Consider the following 18,101-nt stretch of genomic DNA (forward strand, 5'->3'; position numbering starts at 1 on the left):
GTGTGTGTGTGTGTGTCTGTATGGTGTGGTGTGTGTGTCTGTATGGTGTGTGTGTGTGTGGTGTGTGCCTGTATGGTGTGTGTTTGTGGTGTGTGTCTGTATGGTGTGTGTGTGTGTGTCTGTATGGTGTGTGTGTGTGTGCCTGTATGGTGTGTGTTTGTGGTGTGTGTCTGTATGGTGGGTGTGTGTGTGTGTCTGTATGGTGTGTGTGTGTCTGTAGGGTGTGTGTGTGTGTGTGTGTGTGCCTGTATGGTGTGTGTTTGTGGTGTGTGTCTGTATGGTGTGTGTGTGTGTGTCTGTATGGTGTGTGTGTGTGTGCCTGTATGGTGTGTGTTTGTGGTGTGTGTCTGTATGGTGGGTGTGTGTGTGTGTCTGTATGGTGTGTGTGTGTCTGTAGGGTGTGTGTGTGTGTGTGTGTGTGCCTGTATGGTGTGTGTGTGTGTGTGTCTGTATGGTGTTTGTGGTGTGTCTGTATGGTGTTTGTGGTGTGTGTCTGTATGGTGGGGGTGTGTGTGTGTGTGTGTATGGTGTGTGTGTTTGTGGTGTGTGTCTGTATGGTGTTTGTGGTGTGTGTCTGTATGGTATGTGTGTGTGTGTGTCTGTATGGTGTGTGTGTGTCTGTATGGTGTTTGTGGTGTGTGTCTGTATGGTGGGTGTGTGTGTGTGTGTCTGTATGGTGTGTGTGTGTGTGCCTGTATGGTGTGTGTTTGTGGTGTGTGTCTGTATGGTGGGTGTGTGTGTGTGTCTGTATGGTGTGTGTGTGTCTGTAGGGTGTGTGTGTGTGTGTGTGTGTGCCTGTATGGTGTGTGTTTGTGGTGTGTGTCTGTATGGTGGGTGTGTGTGTGTGTCTGTATGGTGTGTGTGTGTCTGTAGGGTGTGTGTGTGTGTGTGTGTGCCTGTATGGTGTGTGTGTGTGGTGTGTGTCTGTATGGTGGGTGTGTGTGTGTGTCTGTATGGTGTGCGTGTTCACCTGTGTGCCTGTGCACTCTGCACTCCGGGCCTGCGGGAACTCCCCTCCCTGCACATGTGGGGGCCCTCGGCAGCCCAACCCCCCTGTTTGCTGCTGGCAGCCCAGCGAGCCTGGCCCTGTGCCCACCATCACTGTGACAGCACTGGACCATGGACACCCACCCCCAGGTGCCCCCGAGGGCCGGGACCCCCAGCACCCCCAGCAACAAGGGCACAGGACCCTGGGGGCTGCTTGCACGGGCTCCCCCCAGCAGCACAGACAGGGTCAGCCTCGCAACCCCCCCGGCTGGCTGTGGGGATTTTGGGTGCCCTCGGGGGGTGATCATGTTACAGTGGGGTGGCAGAAGCTCACCCAGCCAAGTACAGGGTATTTTGGGGATGCTGTGGATTGGCAGAGGATGGATACGGGGTTATCGGGGTGCCACCGCATGGTGGAGGTCAGACATGAGGTGCTGCAGGGGCTGGAGGTCAGGCTGGGTGGATATGGGGTGCTGCGGTGACATGGGGTGACAACAGCTGACCCAGCCATACATGGGGTATCAGGTGCTGTGGGGTGACCCCACTGGCTATGGGGGTTCAGAGTGCTGCTGGGCAATAGAAGGTGGCTCATCAGACACCGTGTATCAGGGCACTGCGGGGCACCCAAATACAACCCTCCTGGCTATGGGGTGTTGGGATACTCTGGGGCACCCAAATCCAACCCCGCTGGCTGTTGGCTGTCGGGATAATATGGGAGCACCCAACTCCAACCCCTCTGGCTGTGGGGTGTCAGGGTACCATGGGGCACAGCCAGGCAGTTGCAGGGCTCCCCCCCATCCTAGCTGCACGGCACCAGCTGCCAGCATCCCACCACGCTCTTGAGTAGTTAATAAGTTGTAGAGGAGATTTTTGGAGCAGGCAGGGAACAGGTAGGAGCAAGCCTGTGTCCAGCAACCACATTCCTGGGGGAGGGGGACTGAAAGCACTGGCACTACCCCCGGCATGCAAGGGTAGGGGGGGAAACATGCACCCCACAGCCATGGGACTCTTGCTGCCCGGCCTGAAGGGATTGCTCATGCCTTGGGATATTTTTCCCTTTGCCAGGTGCCAGCTCAGGTTGTCGGGGTGACACTGCCAGGGTGGTTACGTGCATTATCTGCTTCCTTCAAGGCCACAAGACTTGTGCAGGATGAGTAAAGATATTTATCAGTCAGTCAGAGGATCTCTGATAGTGCTCCCGGCCCAGCAGGGTGGGAACAGGAAGGGCCAGGCTGGAGGGGTTCCTGCTGGGCCGGGAGCACCCGCAGGTCCCGTGGAATGGTGACACAAACCTCATGGCACGGCGAAGGCGTTGCACTTTGCACGGCGATGCAAAGGTGCCCAACGGTCACCGAACCCCAGTTAAACGTGAGCACCGATACCACGCTCCAGAAATCAACCAAACCCTGACCTGCTAGCACCTCTGTGGGGGAAAGGTGAACCCTTGCCATTTCCAGGTCCACAGAAGGGGTTTGGTGGGAACGAGCATGGTGGTAGTGCTTCCCGATACCCATCGGCCGAAACCAGGGAACGGCTGTGGCAGGTGGCGTTTCTCCTCCTCCCGCCCTTCTCTGGTTACCTGGCTCCATCTCTGCAAACAAAGGGGAGGGTGTGGGACGCAGGTGATGGTGACGGAGGAGCGGAGAGGAGCGTCCAGCAGCCAGCACTGAAACCCCACCCCGGGGCCAGCCTGCATAAATAGCGCTGCGCACAGGTGTAAGCCGATCCCCCGGCTGCGAGCGGCGGCGGGTGACGGCGACGGTCTCGGTCCGTGGGTTCTTCTCCGCCATCGCCTGGAGCACGTCACTGAACCGTCCACCACCATGTCGATGGGGCTGGAGATCGGTGGCGTGGCCTTGTCCGTGCTGGGTTGGTTGTGCAGTATCATCTGCTGCGCGTTGCCCATGTGGAGGGTGTCGGCCTTCATCGGGAACAACATCGTGACGGCCCAGATCATCTGGGAAGGGCTGTGGATGAACTGCGTGGTGCAGAGCACGGGGCAGATGCAGTGCAAGGTCTACGACTCCATGTTGGCGTTGCCGCAGGACCTGCAAGCCGCCCGTGCCCTGCTGGTGGTGGCCATCATCTTGGCCGTCATAGGCTTAATGGTGGCCATCGTGGGAGCCCAGTGCACCCGCTGCGTCGAGGACGAGAGCACCAAAGCCAAGATCACCATCGTCTCCGGCGTCATTTTCCTCCTGTCTGGTGTCATGACCCTCATCCCTGTCTGCTGGTCAGCCAACACCATCATCCGGGATTTCTACAACCCGCTGGTGATCGAAGCGCAGAAGCGGGAGCTGGGCACCTCGCTCTACGTGGGCTGGGCGGCTTCCGCACTCCTGATGCTGGGGGGGGCCCTGCTTTGCTGTTCCTGCCCCCCCAAAGACGACAGGTACCCCACGGGAAAGGTGGCCTACTCTGCCCCACGCTCCGCCGTCACCAGCTACGACAAGAGGAACTATGTCTGAGCCCCCCAGGGTCCCCCGGAACCCCCCGACATCCCCCACCCCACCGACCCACCCTGGGACTCTCATCGCCCTCCGTGGGGCCCGGGGACGGCAGCACCGGGGCGGGGGGGGGGGGGGGGGGGGGCGCGAAGGAAGGGTTGGGGACGGCCGCGGGGTCAGGGCCGGGCTGTGTAAATAGAGACAGTTTCGGTTAAACACGAGGCAGTTTCGGGTCGGCGGGAGAAGCGGCGCCCGGCGAGGTCCTGCCACGCCGACGGGGCAGGATGAGGACGGGATGGGGACGGGATGGGGACGGTGCCTCCCTGCTGTAGCCCCCCATCGCTGCTGGCCCGGCACCGTCTGTCCCTGTTACGCGTGGTCTGTACCGGTTACATTTGTCAATAAACGTGTCCTGTTTTGGTACCCGAGTGTCGTTGGGATGTGGGGCACGATCCAGGTGGGCACGGGAGGGGGGACACTGGGGTACAGCCCCCCAAGTCACCCTACACACCCTGCTACGGCAGCCCCCGAGTGGCACCGGGCCGAGGACAGAGGGCTCAGCCGCAGCCCCTCTCCCTCCCGCCCCGGGAGGCCCTGCTCGGGGCGCGGACCCGTTGTCCCCCTGCATTCCAGGGGCAGCTCTCCGGGATCGGTCGGGGCGGGAAGCAGCGGAGGAGCCGCTGGATGCCGCAGGGACACTCCCTGCCCGCAGTCCAAAGTCTGGGGCCGCCGGGGGGGCGGCGGGGCGCTTCCCCCGCCCGGGAGCCCCGCTGGGGCGAGGCCGCCCTGCTCGGCCGCTCCCTCCCGCCCGCCGCCACGCTCCAGCGGGCAGGGACAAAGGGGCAGGAGCGGCCGCAGGAGCGCGGGGCCGGTCCTGGGGGAAGCGCGGCCGGGGGCGGCGAGTGCGGGACTGCGCCGCCCGGTCCCGTTGTGCCTGCGGGCGGCAGCGGGCGGCAGGGCCCTGCGGAACCCCCGCCCGCAGGGAGCCGCCCCGCCCGGCTCACGTTCCCCGGGCCCCCACCCCCGTGTCCCGCCGCCCGCTCCGCTGCCCGCGGGGGAAGCGCCGGCACCGGCCCCGCCGTGACCTTCCCGGAGCGCGCGCTGCCGCCCTGCTGCCGCGGGGGGGCGCCCGGCGGGGCGGGGCGGGGCAGGGGCGGGGCCCCCGCGCACGTCGCGTCACGGCCCGCGCGCCGCCGCCGCCGCCGCCATGATGCTCCGCCGGCTGCCCCGCGCCCCCGCCCCGCCGCCCCGCCCGCGCTCCCGCCCGCCGCCCGCCGCCGCCGCCGCCCGCTCCGTGGGCACGTAAGGGCCCGGCCTTGCGCGGGGCGGGGGCGGGCGCGGCGGGAGCGGTACCGGAACCGGGAAGGGTCCCGGGGGGGATACTGCGAGAAGGGGCGTGTCCGTCCCACGAGGCTGGCCACGCCTCCCGCAAGCCCCGCCTTCCGGTCGCGCTGCCCCGTGCCGGCGGCGGGGCGGTTGTGACCACGCCCCCAGTGACCACGCCCTTCTCCGGCTGTGGCCACGCCCCCCCGTTCCCCACCGTGCCCTTGGCCCGGCCGTGGCCGCGCTCCCTCGGAATGGGCCAGGCTGGAGGGGACCCCAGAGGGTCCCTGGTGCCACCTCCCTGCTCAGGCAGGGCCATCCCAGAGCACAGGGCACAGGATTGTGCCCAGAGGGCTCTGCAATATCCCCGTTGAGGGAGACTCCAGCCCCTCCCTGGGCAGCCTGTTCAGGGCTGGGCCCTGCCCAGGGCAGCAGTTCTGCCTCCTGTGCAGGGCAATTGCTGGGCTCAGGCCCTGCCCGGTGCTCTGGTGCCGCTGCCGGGCCCCGGAGCAGAGCCTGGGCCCTGCCCTGAGCCCTCCCTGCAGCCAGGGACAGCCAGGGCTGAGGGCCCCTCTCAGCTGGGGCTCCTCTCGAGGCTGAGCAGCCCCGGCTCCCTCAGCCTGTCCTGGGCACGGAGATGCTCCAGGCCCTCCTCATCCTCACAGCCGGCGCCGGCCCTGCTCCAGGAGCTCCATGTCTCCCTTTTCCTGAGGAGCCCAGGACTGCACACAACACTCCAAATGTGCCTCACCAGGGCTGGGCAGAGGGGCAGGGCTCACTTCCCCCCCACCGCTCTGGCCATACCCCGTGCCCCTCTCTCCCTGCAGTGCAGTGCCCCTGGCCCACGTGGAGGTGGAGGGTCGCAGGGACCGGCCACCCCTTGTCCTGCTCCACGGGCTCTTTGGCAGCCATGGCAACTTCCAGACGGTGGCCAAGACACTGGTACGCCGTGGTAGCGGCAAGGTGAGACCCAGGGGGTGTGGGGAGGAGCAGCACCCAGGGAGCAGTGCAGGGTCATGGTGGGCAGTGCCTGGGGTGACACGGTGCCCCTGCCCAGGCAGGTGCTGACAGTGGATGCCCGGAACCATGGCAGCAGCCCCCACAGCCCTGTGATGACATATGAAGCAATGAGCCTGGACGTGCAGCACCTCCTGAGCCGCCTGGGAATCAACAAGTGCATCCTCGTGGGACACAGCATGGGGGGCAAGACGGCCATGACGCTGGCCTTGCAGCGGGTCGGCAGGCACGGGGATGGGAGTGGGGTCACAGGCTCAGGAAGTTCCAGGGGGAGCTTTAGGGAGGGGGTGGCACCTTCGGAGGCTGTTCACCGGTGCCAGCCTTGCCCCCAGCTCCAGAGGGACTTGTCTGTATCAGGGTGGGTGCTGTCCCACACAGAGCTGTAAGCCAGGCTGTGGGAGCAGGAGTAAATCTGTGTCCACCAGCCCATGCTCTGCCCTGTCCCTGCAGCACCGATTGCAGGGGAGCTTGGAGATCTCTGCCAAGCACAAGGACTCTGGGAAGGGCATGTGGAGGTCTCTGCTGAGGCAGGATGGAGCTAAGAGCCTCCAGAGAATCAGACTGGGAGCAGAGCCCTGTCCCCACTCCCTCTGGGGAGATCTTGGGAGATCCTGGCATCTGATCTGCCCTGCTTGTGTCTCTAGCCAGACCTGGTGGAGCGCCTCATCTCCGTAGACATCAGTCCTGGCTCAACCGCCCCCGTGTCCGAATTCTCCGCCTACATCTCGGCCATGAAGGAAGTGAAGGTCCCAGTGGGGCTGTCCCGCTCGGCAGCACGCCAGCTGGCTGACGACCAGCTGCAGCCCGTGGTCAAGGTAGGAAATCCTGTGGGAGATGGGGGTAGACGGGAGGATGGAGGGTGCCAGGGCATCCTGCTTTGTTGCTCTTACTGAAGAGCGCATGATCCCCTTCCGTGACAGCTCCCACAGCTGAGACAGTTCCTCCTCACCAACCTGGTGGAGGTGGAGGGCCGCTACGTGTGGCGGGTGAACCTGGAGGCTATTTCCCGGCACCTGGCAGACATCATGAACTTCCCTGTTTTCCACAAGCCATATCCTGGTCCTGCACTCTTCTTGGGAGGGTCCGACTCACCCTATATCAGGTGAGACTGGAGAGAAGTGGTTCCAGGTCTGACCTCTTGTGCTCTTTGCAGCTGCCAAGGGTGGGAGGGGAATTCCCCCCCTGGGATGCGGAGGGTCCTGAGCAAGGGCTGTGCCTCCAGCCGCCAGTGACACCCACACACTGGAGCAAGGGGGAACCTGGGGGCCCCCCTGGGCTTTCCTAGCAGGGAAGGAGCCATACCCGGGATCACCCTCTGCTTGGGGAGGTGAGGGAAGACACCAGGAGGGACCTCTGATCATGGTGTGTTCCCTTGTCCTGCAGCTCCAGAGACTACCCAGAGATCCAACGCCTCTTCCCCAAGGCAGAGATCCAGTACATTAAAGGTGCAGGCCACATAGTCCATCAGGATAAATTTGAAGAATTCATCACTGCTGTCCTCAATTTCCTGCCACAGCTGTAGCACTGAGGACCAGGGTTTCAGCAAGGACCGTGTGGGTCCTGAGGAGCTCTGGGCAGTGACGCAGGGCTGAGGTTCTGAGGATGGGCTCAGCTGGGCCTGGTTGCCCTCACTGCAGTCTGATTCTGCCTGCAAGACCTTCTCCCATCCTGGTTCTCCTGCAGCCAGAGCAGAGACGCACCTGCATCCTGCTGGGACCTGCCACCTCGCAGGGACACGGGGCGGCACTGGCTCAGGACACTGTCCTACCTGCACAGGAGAGTCAGGCACATGGAGGGGGCAGGAGACCCCTCTCGTTTTCCTGCTGCCAGAGCCTTCCATGGATCTGCAGAATGTGCAATAAAGCTGAATCCATGCAAAGGCATAACAGGAACTGGACGTGGCCATGGAGGGCAGGGCATGTGCGGGGGGCACAGGAAGGGGTTCTCACTTGCCAGCAGGGCTGCTGGTGGGAGGTGACAGCTGGACTGGGCCCTAAGGTGACAAGCTGTGGAAGCAGTGCACGTGAGACACAGGTTTGAGGATCTTTCTTGGCTCCCAGGGGGACTTGCATCCTTGCTCTATGCCTGGGGCAGTATAAGGATTGAGGTGTGGGGGAATCTGCCTCCTGAGCAAGGCGTGTGTCTGCCCAGCCTGTCCCAAAGACAGGTGTCCCTTTGTCCCTGAGCTCCTGACAATTTCTCCCCTCCCACCTGCTTTGCGTCCTCCCGCGGCAGCATAACGCCCACACACCACGGGTTGGAGGCAGAGGAGCAGGGTGTCTGCTGCAAAAATCCCTTTATTGGACAACTGGGAAATCCGGGGACAGGGCAGAAGTGACTAGGGGGGTGACAGATCATCTCTGTCACAGCTGGGGATACGCTTTGTGTGGGGACAATAGAGACACTAACCATCTCTGCTTCTGCTGCTCCCTGGGATGAGTTTGCTTAATTTGGGGTTATTTAGAGGCCCCAAAAGGGAGGGAGGGCAGGAGACTCAGGATATTTTATTCTAGGTCTGGCTGTAGTTGCCTGGCAGAGTGGGCACCAGGGACTGCTTTGGAGATTTGTTGTGTTTCTGCAGAGCTGTTCTTGTCTCTTCCCCTTGTCCTTTCCTTTCCTTTTTCCTTTCCTTTCCTTTTTCCTTTCCTTTCCTTTTTCCTTTCCTTTCCTTTTTCCCTTCCTTTCCTTTCCTTTTTCCTTTCCTTTCCTTTTTCCTTTCCTTTCCTTTTTCCTTTCCTTTTTCCTTTCCTTTCCCCTTTCCTTTCCTTTCCTTTCCTTTTTCCTTTCCTTTTTCCTTTCCTTTTTCCTTTCCTTTCCCCTTTCCTTTCCTTTTTCCTTTCCTTTTTCCTTTCCTTTTTCCTTTCCTTTTTCCTTTCCTTTTTCCTTTCCTTTCCTTTCCTTTCCTTTCCTTTCCTTTACTTTCCTTTTTCCTTTCCTTTCCTTTTTCCTTTCCTTTTTCCTTTCCTTTTTCCTTTCCTTTTTCCTTTCCTTTTTCCTTTCCTTTCCTTTTTCCTTTCCTTTTTCCTTTCCTTTCCTTTCCTTTCCTTTCCTTTCCGTTCCTGATACAGTGCATCTCTCAGGAGCTGGGCTGCACTGGCCTTGAGCTTTCTGCTATATCACCCTCAAATTCACACACTTTTGCTCTCTGTGTATTATTTGTTTCATGTGAAGAACATCAGACCAATAAGCTCCAGAGTCACTGGCTACTGAAATGAGTTCCTTGGGTGCCACCAGCCAGCTGGGGGTGGGGTCTGGCCCCAGCTATCAGCACACAAGACCTTTGGACCGAGCCACGAGCTCTGGAGCCCAGGATCAGCGGGGGATTTCTCCCCACTCCTTCCTGCTGGCCAGGTACCAGGTTTGGGGCACAGACAAAAGGCTGCCACGAGATGCAAGGTCAAGAGTGTCACCATGGCAGGGCATCAGTGGCCTGAGAAGAGGCAGAGCTTCCAGAACGTTGTAGTCCACTCTTGTGATGGCATCTGCTGAGGGAACATAGGGAAGCACTGTCGGACCTAGGGTGAGAGATAGCAGGGAGAAATGAGTGCAGCTCTGTTTCCTGCACGGGAAGGGTGCAGGGAATCAAGAAACATCCCAGGGGCACATCCAGGCATGTGTCTGGTGGCACGAGGGATGCCATGGGCTGCACCAACACGCTGGGCTCTGTGCCCGTGGTGTCAGGGTGCTGATGCCTCCAGAGATCCAGCTGACGCCCCAGGCAAAACCAGACCCCTTTCTGACAACCTGCTCCCTCCCAAGGGGCCTGCCAAAAAATGACCTCTCCCAGCCTGAGCTCTGCTCCAAGCAGGATTTCTGACCCTTGGCACAGCTGCAGTTAACCACAAACCCCGCCTTTAGGAAGACCTCTATGTGGCTGTTGCAGGCATGGTTTCAAAACTGCTCTGTCAGGCATTGGGTAGAAATGGAGCCTGTTGATGACCTGCAGGATGTGGTATCTGGGGAGACAGAAGACGTCAAGTGTGACTTCACTGGTGTCCCTCACTGCAGCAGTGATTAATGCTGGGTGCCAGGCCTGGAGACTGGGGCACCTTCTCCAAGATCATTCTGTTTGGCCCATCTGACCAACAGCGTGGAAAAAGGACAGGGCATCCCAGGGAAGACACAAGTGATACGAATATTTTCTTCAAGGCTCTGCTCTCCTCCCAGCTGCCACGCTGGCATGGCCTGGAGCCATCTGAGACCCAGCAGGAGAAGGCAATTTCCACCGCGGTGGTTAGCGGGGGAAGTAGAATTGGCAGGAGGAGTGCAGGCAGAGCCCCGCCTCCAGAGAGGCTCCAGGGAAGGAGGTGACAAAGCTCTGGCCCTGGTGCTGCTTAGAGGGATCTGCAGGTGTCCTGAACAGCTGTGTACCCTGGCGGTGGGGTTCCCTGCAGTTAAGGTTGGACTCAATGATCTCAAAGGTCTGTTCCAATCTAATTGGTTGTGTGATTCTGTGGCCTCCTGCCCTGCTCCTTGGTCGGCAAGCCCCTGGCTCCCCTCAGCACGCCCCTGCCTGCTCCATCAGGGTGGCTGGGCTATGCTCCTGCCCTCCTCTCGTCTACTCTGCCACAGCACGTGGGCTCCCTCTCTGTCCCTGATGCCGCAGTACTCACTCAGGGAGCACTGCCGGATCCGCTGCTGGCCCTGGATACCAACGAGGGCAACGGGGGTACCTCAGCGTCAGGAAGGGCCAGTGGCACAGCAGACGACCCTGCAAGCAGAAAGCTCCTCAGTTACACTGGGAAGCGCCTGCAGCAAGAGGAGCTGTTGCAGGGCCCTTGGGGGCCCCTGTTCAGCCCCACAGGGGACAGTCACCCCCAAAAGCTCTGTCATCACAGGGTGGCAAGGGGGTCTCAGAGCAGTGATACCCAACTGCTCCTTGCCTTTGAGCCCTGGACGCTCCCCAGGGCTGGACCCTGCTCCAGCATCCCAGTGGAGGCTCTGGCCAGGAGCAGACCACGGCCCTTCATCTCTCACCTGAGTCAGCTCAGACCCAGCTGCTCCACCATCCTGAGGCTGTCAGTGAAGATCTGGCTGGCCTTGGTGCCCTTCTGGAGCACAATGTTTATGAGGAGTCAAGGCTTATCCACGTGCATCCTGCATTGATCCTGCACCTCTTCCACCTCACTGAGTCTTAGAATCCAGTGGGTCAGCAGGCTGTCCAGCATCCCAGAGATCAGAGGGTTGCTCACATGCTCCACAAACTCTTCCTGCACATTCTGGAGGAGCTCCTCTTCAGGATGGCACCATCTGCCCCATGCCATAGCTCCAGCTGCCCCACCACTCCCTCCAGGTGCTCCCTCCTCCCCATCACCTCTCTACCTGCTCCCCCTGCCCTACTGCCAACCCAGGGTGTTGCCCCCTCCTTAATTTTCCAGCCCAGCGGCTTTCCATCACCCACCTCCCCATTTCCCACACATTTTTCCCAGAGAAATCGCCCGAAGCAATGCAATTGCAAAGATTCAGCATCCACGGGACGAGGAGGAAGCTCCCTCCTGCACCTCTGAGAGCCAGGCCCGGGACAGCTCCACTCGCAGCTGGCACCAGGCAGGGATGGTTGTCCTCTGTCGAGGACCAACATCCCTTTATCCACACCCCCAAACCCTCCAGACCTGTCTGGGGCTGGGCTCAGCTCATCCTTTCCAGGGGATGCAGGGAGACACCGTCTCGGGCAGCAGCATCTCATCCTGGCAGCTGGGAGCACGGGAGCAGCTGCCCAGGGAGGCGTGGAGTCTCCCGCTCCGGGCACATTCCGAACCCACCCGGACGCGTTCCTGTCACCTGCTCTGGGTCACCCTGTCTTGGCAGGGGAGTTGGACTGGGTGATCCCCACAGGTCCCTTCCAGCTTCAACTATTCTGTGATGCAGAATGTAAAACCCGGGCTGTGAGAAAGCCTGGGATTGCCCCCTAACTCACTCCACTAGCGGGGCTGTGCCGCAGGGCAGGCTGAGGATGGCAGGGGTAGGAGTAACGCCACGGACCGGGAAACGCAGGCACGAGGCGGGGGGCAGAGGCCATCCAGCCCCAGGGGAGACACATCCAGGCAGTGAGAAGCAGCAGCGGCCCGAGGCTGAGAGAGGCGGTGGAACGGGGAGGCCTCACGATCTCTCTACCATTCCGGTGGCCCCGCAGGCCGCGGAAGCGGCGACCCCGCGCCATCCTGCCCCGGCTGGGGCACCGGAGGCGACCCCACCCCCCCGATGGCCGCGGGCTGGTCCCTGGGCGCTGCCTGGGACGGCCGTCCCTCAGCTCCGGGACCCGCCGGGCGCTGCCGGCCCCGCGGCGCTGAGGGGTCCCCGTCACCGGGCGGTCACGTGACGGGACAGCCCACCGTGCCCCCCCGCCCCATTCCCGCCGCCCTTTCCTGCGGGGAGGCGCTGCGCGGGCGCCGATTGGCTGCGGCGGGACGCGCTGTGATTTCTCATTGGCCGCCGGGCGCCGGGCGCCGCCCCCTCCCGTGTCACGGGATAGGCCTGGCGGGAGCGCGGGTGGGCGTGGCCCGGCGGCCGGTGGCGCTGGGCGGGGACGCGTTCCTTCCGCTGATTGGTCGGTGGCGCCGGCGGTGCCGGGCGCTGATTGGCCGGGGCGCGCGGGCCGGCGGGGGGGGCCGGGCGGGAGCCGCACGCGGCAGAGGCGGGAGTGGCGCGGCCGGAGCCGGGCGGGACCCGCCGGGACAGGTGAGACCGGGGCTGCCCGGGACCCCCCGCCCCCGCTGCCCTCCCGCCGCCCCGGCACCCAGCGCCGCTCCTCGGGCCGCCGCCCGCCGCGGCCCCGCTCCTTCTCTCCGCCACCCGAAGAGCGCGGCCTCCCCGGGGCCTGTCCGTGAGGGGCGGCACCGCCCGGTGGCGGCAGCGCTGAGGCGGCGGGGGCCCTGCGGGCCGGGCCCGGGCCGGGCTGCACCGGAGGTTCCGCGGTGTCACCGGCGGGCGGAGGCGGGGTCGCAGTCAGACCGAGGAGGGGAGCGCGGGGCTCCTGCTGGGGCCGGCCCTGCCCGCTCCGGCCCTGCCGCGGGGCCTGAGCCCTTCCCCGGCCGAGGCTGCGGGCGCGGCTCGCCTCCCTCCCTCTGCCGTCCCCCCGCGCTGGGGCCGTGCAGATCTCGCCTAGAAGCGCCTGGCGGGTGGGAGATTCTTGTGCCGCAGAGAGCCGGGGTAGCGGCACGGAGCTGGTTCTTCTTCGCACTCGGTGGGGTTTGTCCGGTGCCCCGCGAAGGCCACACACGGCTGTGTTTGGAGCAGGTGCCTCCCCTCCGTGTTGGGTAGGAGCTGGTTCTGTGCTGGTTTGGAACGGCGGGTGGCTGAAGTTTGGTGTGGAGATGGTGTTGTTGCAGGTTTGACATTTATTTAGTACCCCCTCAGCTAACTGTTGTAAACACTGGCTTCCCTAAAGCAGTTGCTCTGATGCCTTTGGTTTTCCTGCTGAATTAACTGAAGCGGGATAAACTCCAAATAATCCGTGTTAAATTGTGGGTCCCTAGAACATTATTGGCCACGTTATGTTAACCGTCTTGTAAGGATCCTGATGGTGATTTTGGCAATGACTTGAAGGAAGATGACAGCTAAAAGCTGAGGAACTGCATGGGCAACTCAAGAGTGCTGATTAGAAAATGGGAAATGAGAATCTGACACTGTGGCCTGGCTAGTTTGGCGCTGGACTTTGGGGAGACCACGCATGTTTTACCAGAGAAAACAAATTGCAGGAGAGTCCATAATGGGAACAGAGAAACAGGGGAGGGAGAAGTGGGTTCTGTCCTGGGAAGCAGGAATTTTTGCCTGGGTTCATGAATATGTTGAACACAGGCAGGCTGGAGGTGGTCTTCGGTGCCTCACTGAGGAGGAGGAGGAGAGGGAGTGTTAACTCAGCTCCCACACTGGTGCAAAAGCTGCTGTGCCCAGGTTTGGTGCCTGTGTGTGGTTCAAAGCTGGTGGAAAGCTGGGCAGAGTTTGGAGATGTATGAGGTGGGATTAAAGGTGAAAAAAGCTGCCATGTGGTGCCGAGAGAACTCCATCTGCTTCCTCCAGCAAGAACTTGAGAGAAGATCTGGCCAGTCTGCGTCTGCTTGTGGAGAACAGAGGTTGGACACTGGGAATTCAGTCTAGCTGGTGAGAGTATGTGTACATGGAAACCAAAACCTGTATCTTTAGGTGATAGAGATGCGAGCATGAGAAGAAACTTCCCTCAGTCAGTGATGACTTTGTATTGGTTGCCAGCTTTTACATGGAGGCTCCATATTTTTCTTTTTTTAATAAAAGCAGCTGGGCTCACAGCCCCAGGAGTTTGGGGGTCTGCTCTGCTTGGGGGTCTGTGAGGTGGCTGTGATGACTTTCAGGGAGTTTGCTGGAAGATGGACATCTAAGTAAACTGGGAAATAAATGTAAAAGTTTCGCTTATAAATTTCTTGGAACATCTGGGTTCCCCTTTCCTTTGCTGTGTTCTCAGGAATCTTTTTATCTGGCTGCGATGGTTATTTAATTTTTCTGAGAGAGCCTTTAGTGGGACATTTCCTCAGAGGTGTCATTGCTGTGGGTTTTGTGGCAGGATCCTTCCAGCCCATGTGTCTCAACAACAGTGTCACTTACCTGTCAGATTTAGTTGTAGCAAGCTGAAAGAAAAAAAAATCCAAACCCAAAACCCAAATCAAGGGAAGCTTTAGGGGCAGATCTTGCCACAGAGGCTTTGGAGAATGCTGCTGTGCCAGCTTTTATTGTGATCTCAATCTGCCAAATATGCACTGGCCTGCTTTTGTTTTTTGTTTACGTGGGGCTTCTCAAAGTCTCCCTTGTCCCAGCGCTGGGGGAGCGCAGGGATGATGTGAGCAGCCTTTCCTTGGCCTGGTGCCTGTGTCTGGCTGGGCTTTGCTCACCTGGAGGCAGGTGCCAGGCCTGGATGACTCTAGTCTGCTCTGTTTGTGAGGATTGCTCTGGGAATTGGGCCTTCTCCTCCAAGAGACGTAGTTTTAGTCTGTGCTGTTTGAGTCAGAGCTACTTCCATTCTTCTTCTATGTCCTCAGTTTGTTTTAGAGGCTGCTGTCAGTGGAGGGAGAGGGTTGTTCTCAGTAATACTTTGGTAAGTGAAGAAAAAGGAGGGTAGAGAGAACTGAGATTGTTTTGGGGGATGTGAGGTTGCACTGAGTGTGTGCAGTGGCTTTGGAAATGACTGAGCATTGTTTCACAGGAAAATCCAGCAGTGTCATCTAACCCAGGTTATTTTTATCAGAGAGAAATGTGAACAGAAGGGAAAAAATCAGTGTTGCATACTTGCACATCACACTCAGCTTCCCAGGACAGGTATGCTCCCCCAAGGAATTAATAATTATCAAACAGTTATGAAAGCTCATACCTTTCTCTTCCCCCTTCCGAGGCAGCTCCAGCCAACCAATTTCCCATGTGTTTTTGGATATCAAGTGGGCTCTTACCATGAGACTTGTCACTCTATGCTGAACTAGATCAGGGCCCTTTTTAGATAATGATGAATGGAGATAAGAGCTATTTAAAAAATTACTTTGCTCTTAGCAAATTAGCATAACAGATTAATCCCTGCTCGTAATCCCTGGCCTGTTCTCCAGGAGGATGCTGGGGCTGTGATGGAGCAGAGAGGAATTTTGTCTGGTCACTTAGAGCATGCTCCCGGCCGATGTAATCGCTTCCCGTCTGTTCCTCCCCGGTGCTCCCGCAGTTCCAGGCACTCCCAACAGCCCCAAAGGATAGGATTTCCCTCCAGAGGGATCAGATGATTAGCTTATAAATAGCAAATGCCTGCTCAGGCCTACTTTCCAGGGTGGTTTGGTCCCTGTCCTGTTTGAAGCAATGAGTACGACTGCATCTGCACCTTGTGGCCCGGAGCTGAATCCAAGGAAAGGGGGATGCTTTCCCTTGAGATGGCGAATTTCTGCGCGGAAGGAAACTGCCCTGGTGCGAGGTGCTTTGGCTTTGCAGCCAGAGCCTCCGAGGGGGGGATTGACTGGGAGGCTCCGGCAGCAGCAGCGCACTGTGCTGCTAGATGTGCTGGCACGGCACAGGGAAACTGGCTCTTTTCTCTGGGAATGTGAGCTGAAATGGAACTGAAACATGTTCAGTGCTGAATCGTGTTTGAGATGAGCCTGTGTTCCTGCCAGGAAGCCTGTGCTGGTAGTGGGGCACCCTTGTCTCAAAGCCTGAGCTCTTGGAGTCCTCTTTGAGTTGCACACATTCCCCCTTACCTATTTCCTTCCAACCTTCCTTCCTTTCTCTCTATTTTGGTCGGTCCTGGGCTGCTGAGAGAGTCTGACACACATCAAGGTTTAGGGTCTGTCAGGACTCCTTCCAACACAGCTTCCCCACAGCTCTCTCAAGAGAGCTTCGTTCGTGCTTGGCCTTCCTCGTGCTGAGGTTTGAAGTGTAGCCTCAGGTCGCTCTGACATACCTGGGTTTGCCTCGGAGCTGGAGGAGCCCCTTCCCAGCAGGGTGGGAATCGAATTGTGGGGATAGTTTTCATGGGATTTGTTTTGCAACGTCGTTGTGCAGTGATTTGTGTGTGGTGGGTCTGGGAGCAGCCTCAGCCTTTCCAGACAGAGGTAACTTTAGTGGGACAGAGCATCAGCAGAACTAAACTGACAGTTCCCACTCGTAACAGTGGTAAGGCCTTTGTTGTTACTTACTACTTTGTCTGTGTTGCTCTTTCTCAGTTGAGAGATACCCTCAAATTTCTTCTTCAAGAGGGAGAAGCCTGCCCAGGGCCTATCCCAAGAGAGGAGAGTTATGTGTCAGTATATTCTGTTTCAACATGTATCAGGTTTCTGGCCTCAGAGGTTTCCTTTTATGTTGTGAGCATTTGTAGGCGCTTTATTCCCTTCAGTCTCTGATGGAGAGCATTCCTGATCTGCCTTCCCTCGTGGATCCTATTACTTAACTTCTAGGTGGAGTGTTTGCTCAGCAGCGTGTGTGCTACAGCTGATCTCAGGCCCTGCACACCCGGGAAGGTCGGAGTTTTGCTTTTGCCAACAATTATTTTCCGGGGGGACAGAAACACTGCGGTGTCTCTTGCAAGGGTGCGGGTGTGATCGCACCGCAGAGATGCACACAGTGCTCACAGGAAGGATGGTAGTTAGGACTGAGGTTTTCCTAAGCCTTTGGAACAGGGTTTGCTAAAAATAAGATCGGTGGGAATGTTCTGATAGCAAAGTACAGGTGACATATTGGGTTCCTCAGTCTGTATGGTGACTCTTGCTGAGGTTGCTGACCACTGTCAGCTCCTCCCCGCTTTGGAGGAGCCTGTGCTGGCAGCAGGGACAGAGGTAGACACGGCTCACAATTTATCTGCTCGGGGGCAAAGTCTTGTAGCTGAACTTAAGCCCAGAATTGCAGTGGGGTATTCTCTGGAGCTCAGCTTTCTGCCGTTTCATGCTGTCTGAACAGCACTGGCTGGGAAGCAGAGTCCTTGTTCCTTTTCCAACCTGACCAGTTCTTCGCTGAAAAATGAAATTGTGGAATTGTTCTCAGAACGTGCTTGGACATGGCACTGCCTGTGAGTGACAGCTTTATGGTAAGGACCCTCAAAGCATTTCTGCTCTACAGTCAGTTCAATTGCTTAGGCTCTGCCAGCCTTTCTCTGATGGTCCCTGCTGAAGCCGAGGACTGCTCCGAGCGAGCGAGGGCTGCAGTTTGCATTGTTCCTTCTGGAAGCTTCAGAGGGTTTTGTTGGTTTGTTTTATTGTAGAAACTTGTTGAAGTAGACAGCTTCCCCTGAGTGGATGAGTGCCTTGTGGCAATCCAGCATGATTCTATTCAGTTGTCTCTGTTGTTTCAACTGTGCTGCCTGGATTCATAATAAATTTTTTTTTTTTTTTAGTCTTTCAAAGGACTCGGCGGAAGTCTCCTTATTGCAGGAGCATGACTGGCATGTAGCACTCAGGGCCACCAGTGTGACAGAGCCAGGTGGGATCTGTTTCACTGTTCTAATGGGAATGAGAGCAGCCGTTGTCCTGTTTAGTAACTCGTTTATGAGGCACCTGCACCCAGTTTGGAGAAAGTCTCACCGAGGGTACCCTGGGAGAGCCTGGCTGGCTGCCAGCCCAGAGCCTGGGTCATGCCCATGCTTCCTGCAGCTCAGCTTGGCTGCCAGCACCACCTGGCAGCTTCATCACCCTGCGGGCTCCTTGTGACCCAGGGTGCTCAGAAGGAGTTTTAAGAGGATGTGAGGAGCCCTAGAGTTGTTGCTTCTCATCCCAGTCAGCATCGTTTGGGCTTATACTCACTTCTGCTTTCCAGCCAGACAGCACCCCCTTCCTACCTCCCCCAGGTCAGGGCTGCAGCTGCCCCCATGTCAGACGCACTTCTGCCTTCCTTCCCAAA

General features: G+C 58.9%; 3 protein-coding genes and 1 long non-coding RNA gene across 6 annotated transcripts in view; 3 read left to right on the forward strand and 1 right to left on the reverse strand.

Moving 5' to 3' along the window:
* The first annotated feature begins 2,418 nt into the window (after positions 1–2,418).
* Positions 2,419–3,857, forward strand: LOC116454081 (claudin-3-like). The gene has a single exon (XM_032130251.1). The coding sequence runs from the start codon at positions 2,811–2,813 to the stop codon at positions 3,453–3,455; it is 645 nt and encodes a 214-aa protein (XP_031986142.1). The 5' UTR covers positions 2,419–2,810; the 3' UTR covers positions 3,456–3,857.
* A 1,620-nt stretch (positions 3,858–5,477) lies between these two features.
* ABHD11 (abhydrolase domain containing 11) lies at positions 5,478–7,660 on the forward strand. Of its 2 annotated transcripts, none has more exons than XM_032130253.1 (5): positions 5,478–5,720; positions 5,819–5,992; positions 6,419–6,589; positions 6,695–6,876; positions 7,158–7,660. In XM_032130253.1, exons 2-5 carry the CDS (start codon positions 5,870–5,872, stop codon positions 7,294–7,296), a joined length of 615 nt encoding a protein of 204 aa, XP_031986144.1. In that variant the 5' UTR covers positions 5,478–5,720; positions 5,819–5,869; the 3' UTR covers positions 7,297–7,660. The 2 variants fall into 2 exon arrangements, with proteins under 2 accessions (XP_031986144.1, XP_031986143.1); XM_032130252.1 differs by having other exon boundaries at positions 5,554–5,720; positions 5,815–5,992.
* Positions 7,661–8,907: 1,247 nt separating this feature from the next.
* LOC116454125 lies at positions 8,908–12,057 on the reverse strand. 2 transcript variants are annotated; one of them, XR_004244014.1, is made up of 3 exons: positions 10,752–12,057; positions 10,388–10,485; positions 8,908–9,256 (listed from the first exon to the last, which is right to left on the reverse strand). It is a non-coding gene; the product is annotated as an uncharacterized LOC116454125 (long non-coding RNA). The 2 variants fall into 2 exon arrangements; XR_004244015.1 differs by having other exon boundaries at positions 8,908–9,259.
* A 320-nt stretch (positions 12,058–12,377) lies between these two features.
* The window catches only part of MTMR4 (myotubularin related protein 4), a 57,268-nt gene continuing 51,544 nt past the window's right edge, over positions 12,378–18,101 (forward strand). Inside the window, exon 1 of the mRNA XM_032129790.1 lies at positions 12,378–12,452. The gene's annotated coding sequence lies outside the window, so the exon portion shown is untranslated. The remainder of the gene's footprint in view (positions 12,453–18,101) is intronic.

The sequence above is a fragment of the Corvus moneduloides genome, chromosome 20 (assembly GCF_009650955.1).
Source record: "Corvus moneduloides isolate bCorMon1 chromosome 20, bCorMon1.pri, whole genome shotgun sequence".
In the NCBI taxonomy this organism is placed as follows: Eukaryota; Metazoa; Chordata; class Aves; order Passeriformes; family Corvidae; genus Corvus; species Corvus moneduloides.

Excerpts from the sequence above, each read along its gene's own strand:
- LOC116454081 (XM_032130251.1), top strand. The coding sequence starts at position 2,811 with ATGTCGATGGGGCTGGAGATCGGTGGCGTGGCCTTGTCCGTGCTGGGT.
- ABHD11 (XM_032130252.1), top strand. The coding sequence starts at position 5,668 with ATGGCAACTTCCAGACGGTGGCCAAGACACTGGTACGCCGTGGTAGCG. Across the intron at positions 5,721-5,814 it reads TACGCCGTGGTAGCGGCAAG|GCAGGTGCTGACAGTGGATG; the intron begins GTGAGACCCAGG and ends GCCCCTGCCCAG. Across the intron at positions 6,590-6,694 it reads AGCTGCAGCCCGTGGTCAAG|CTCCCACAGCTGAGACAGTT; the intron begins GTAGGAAATCCT and ends CTTCCGTGACAG.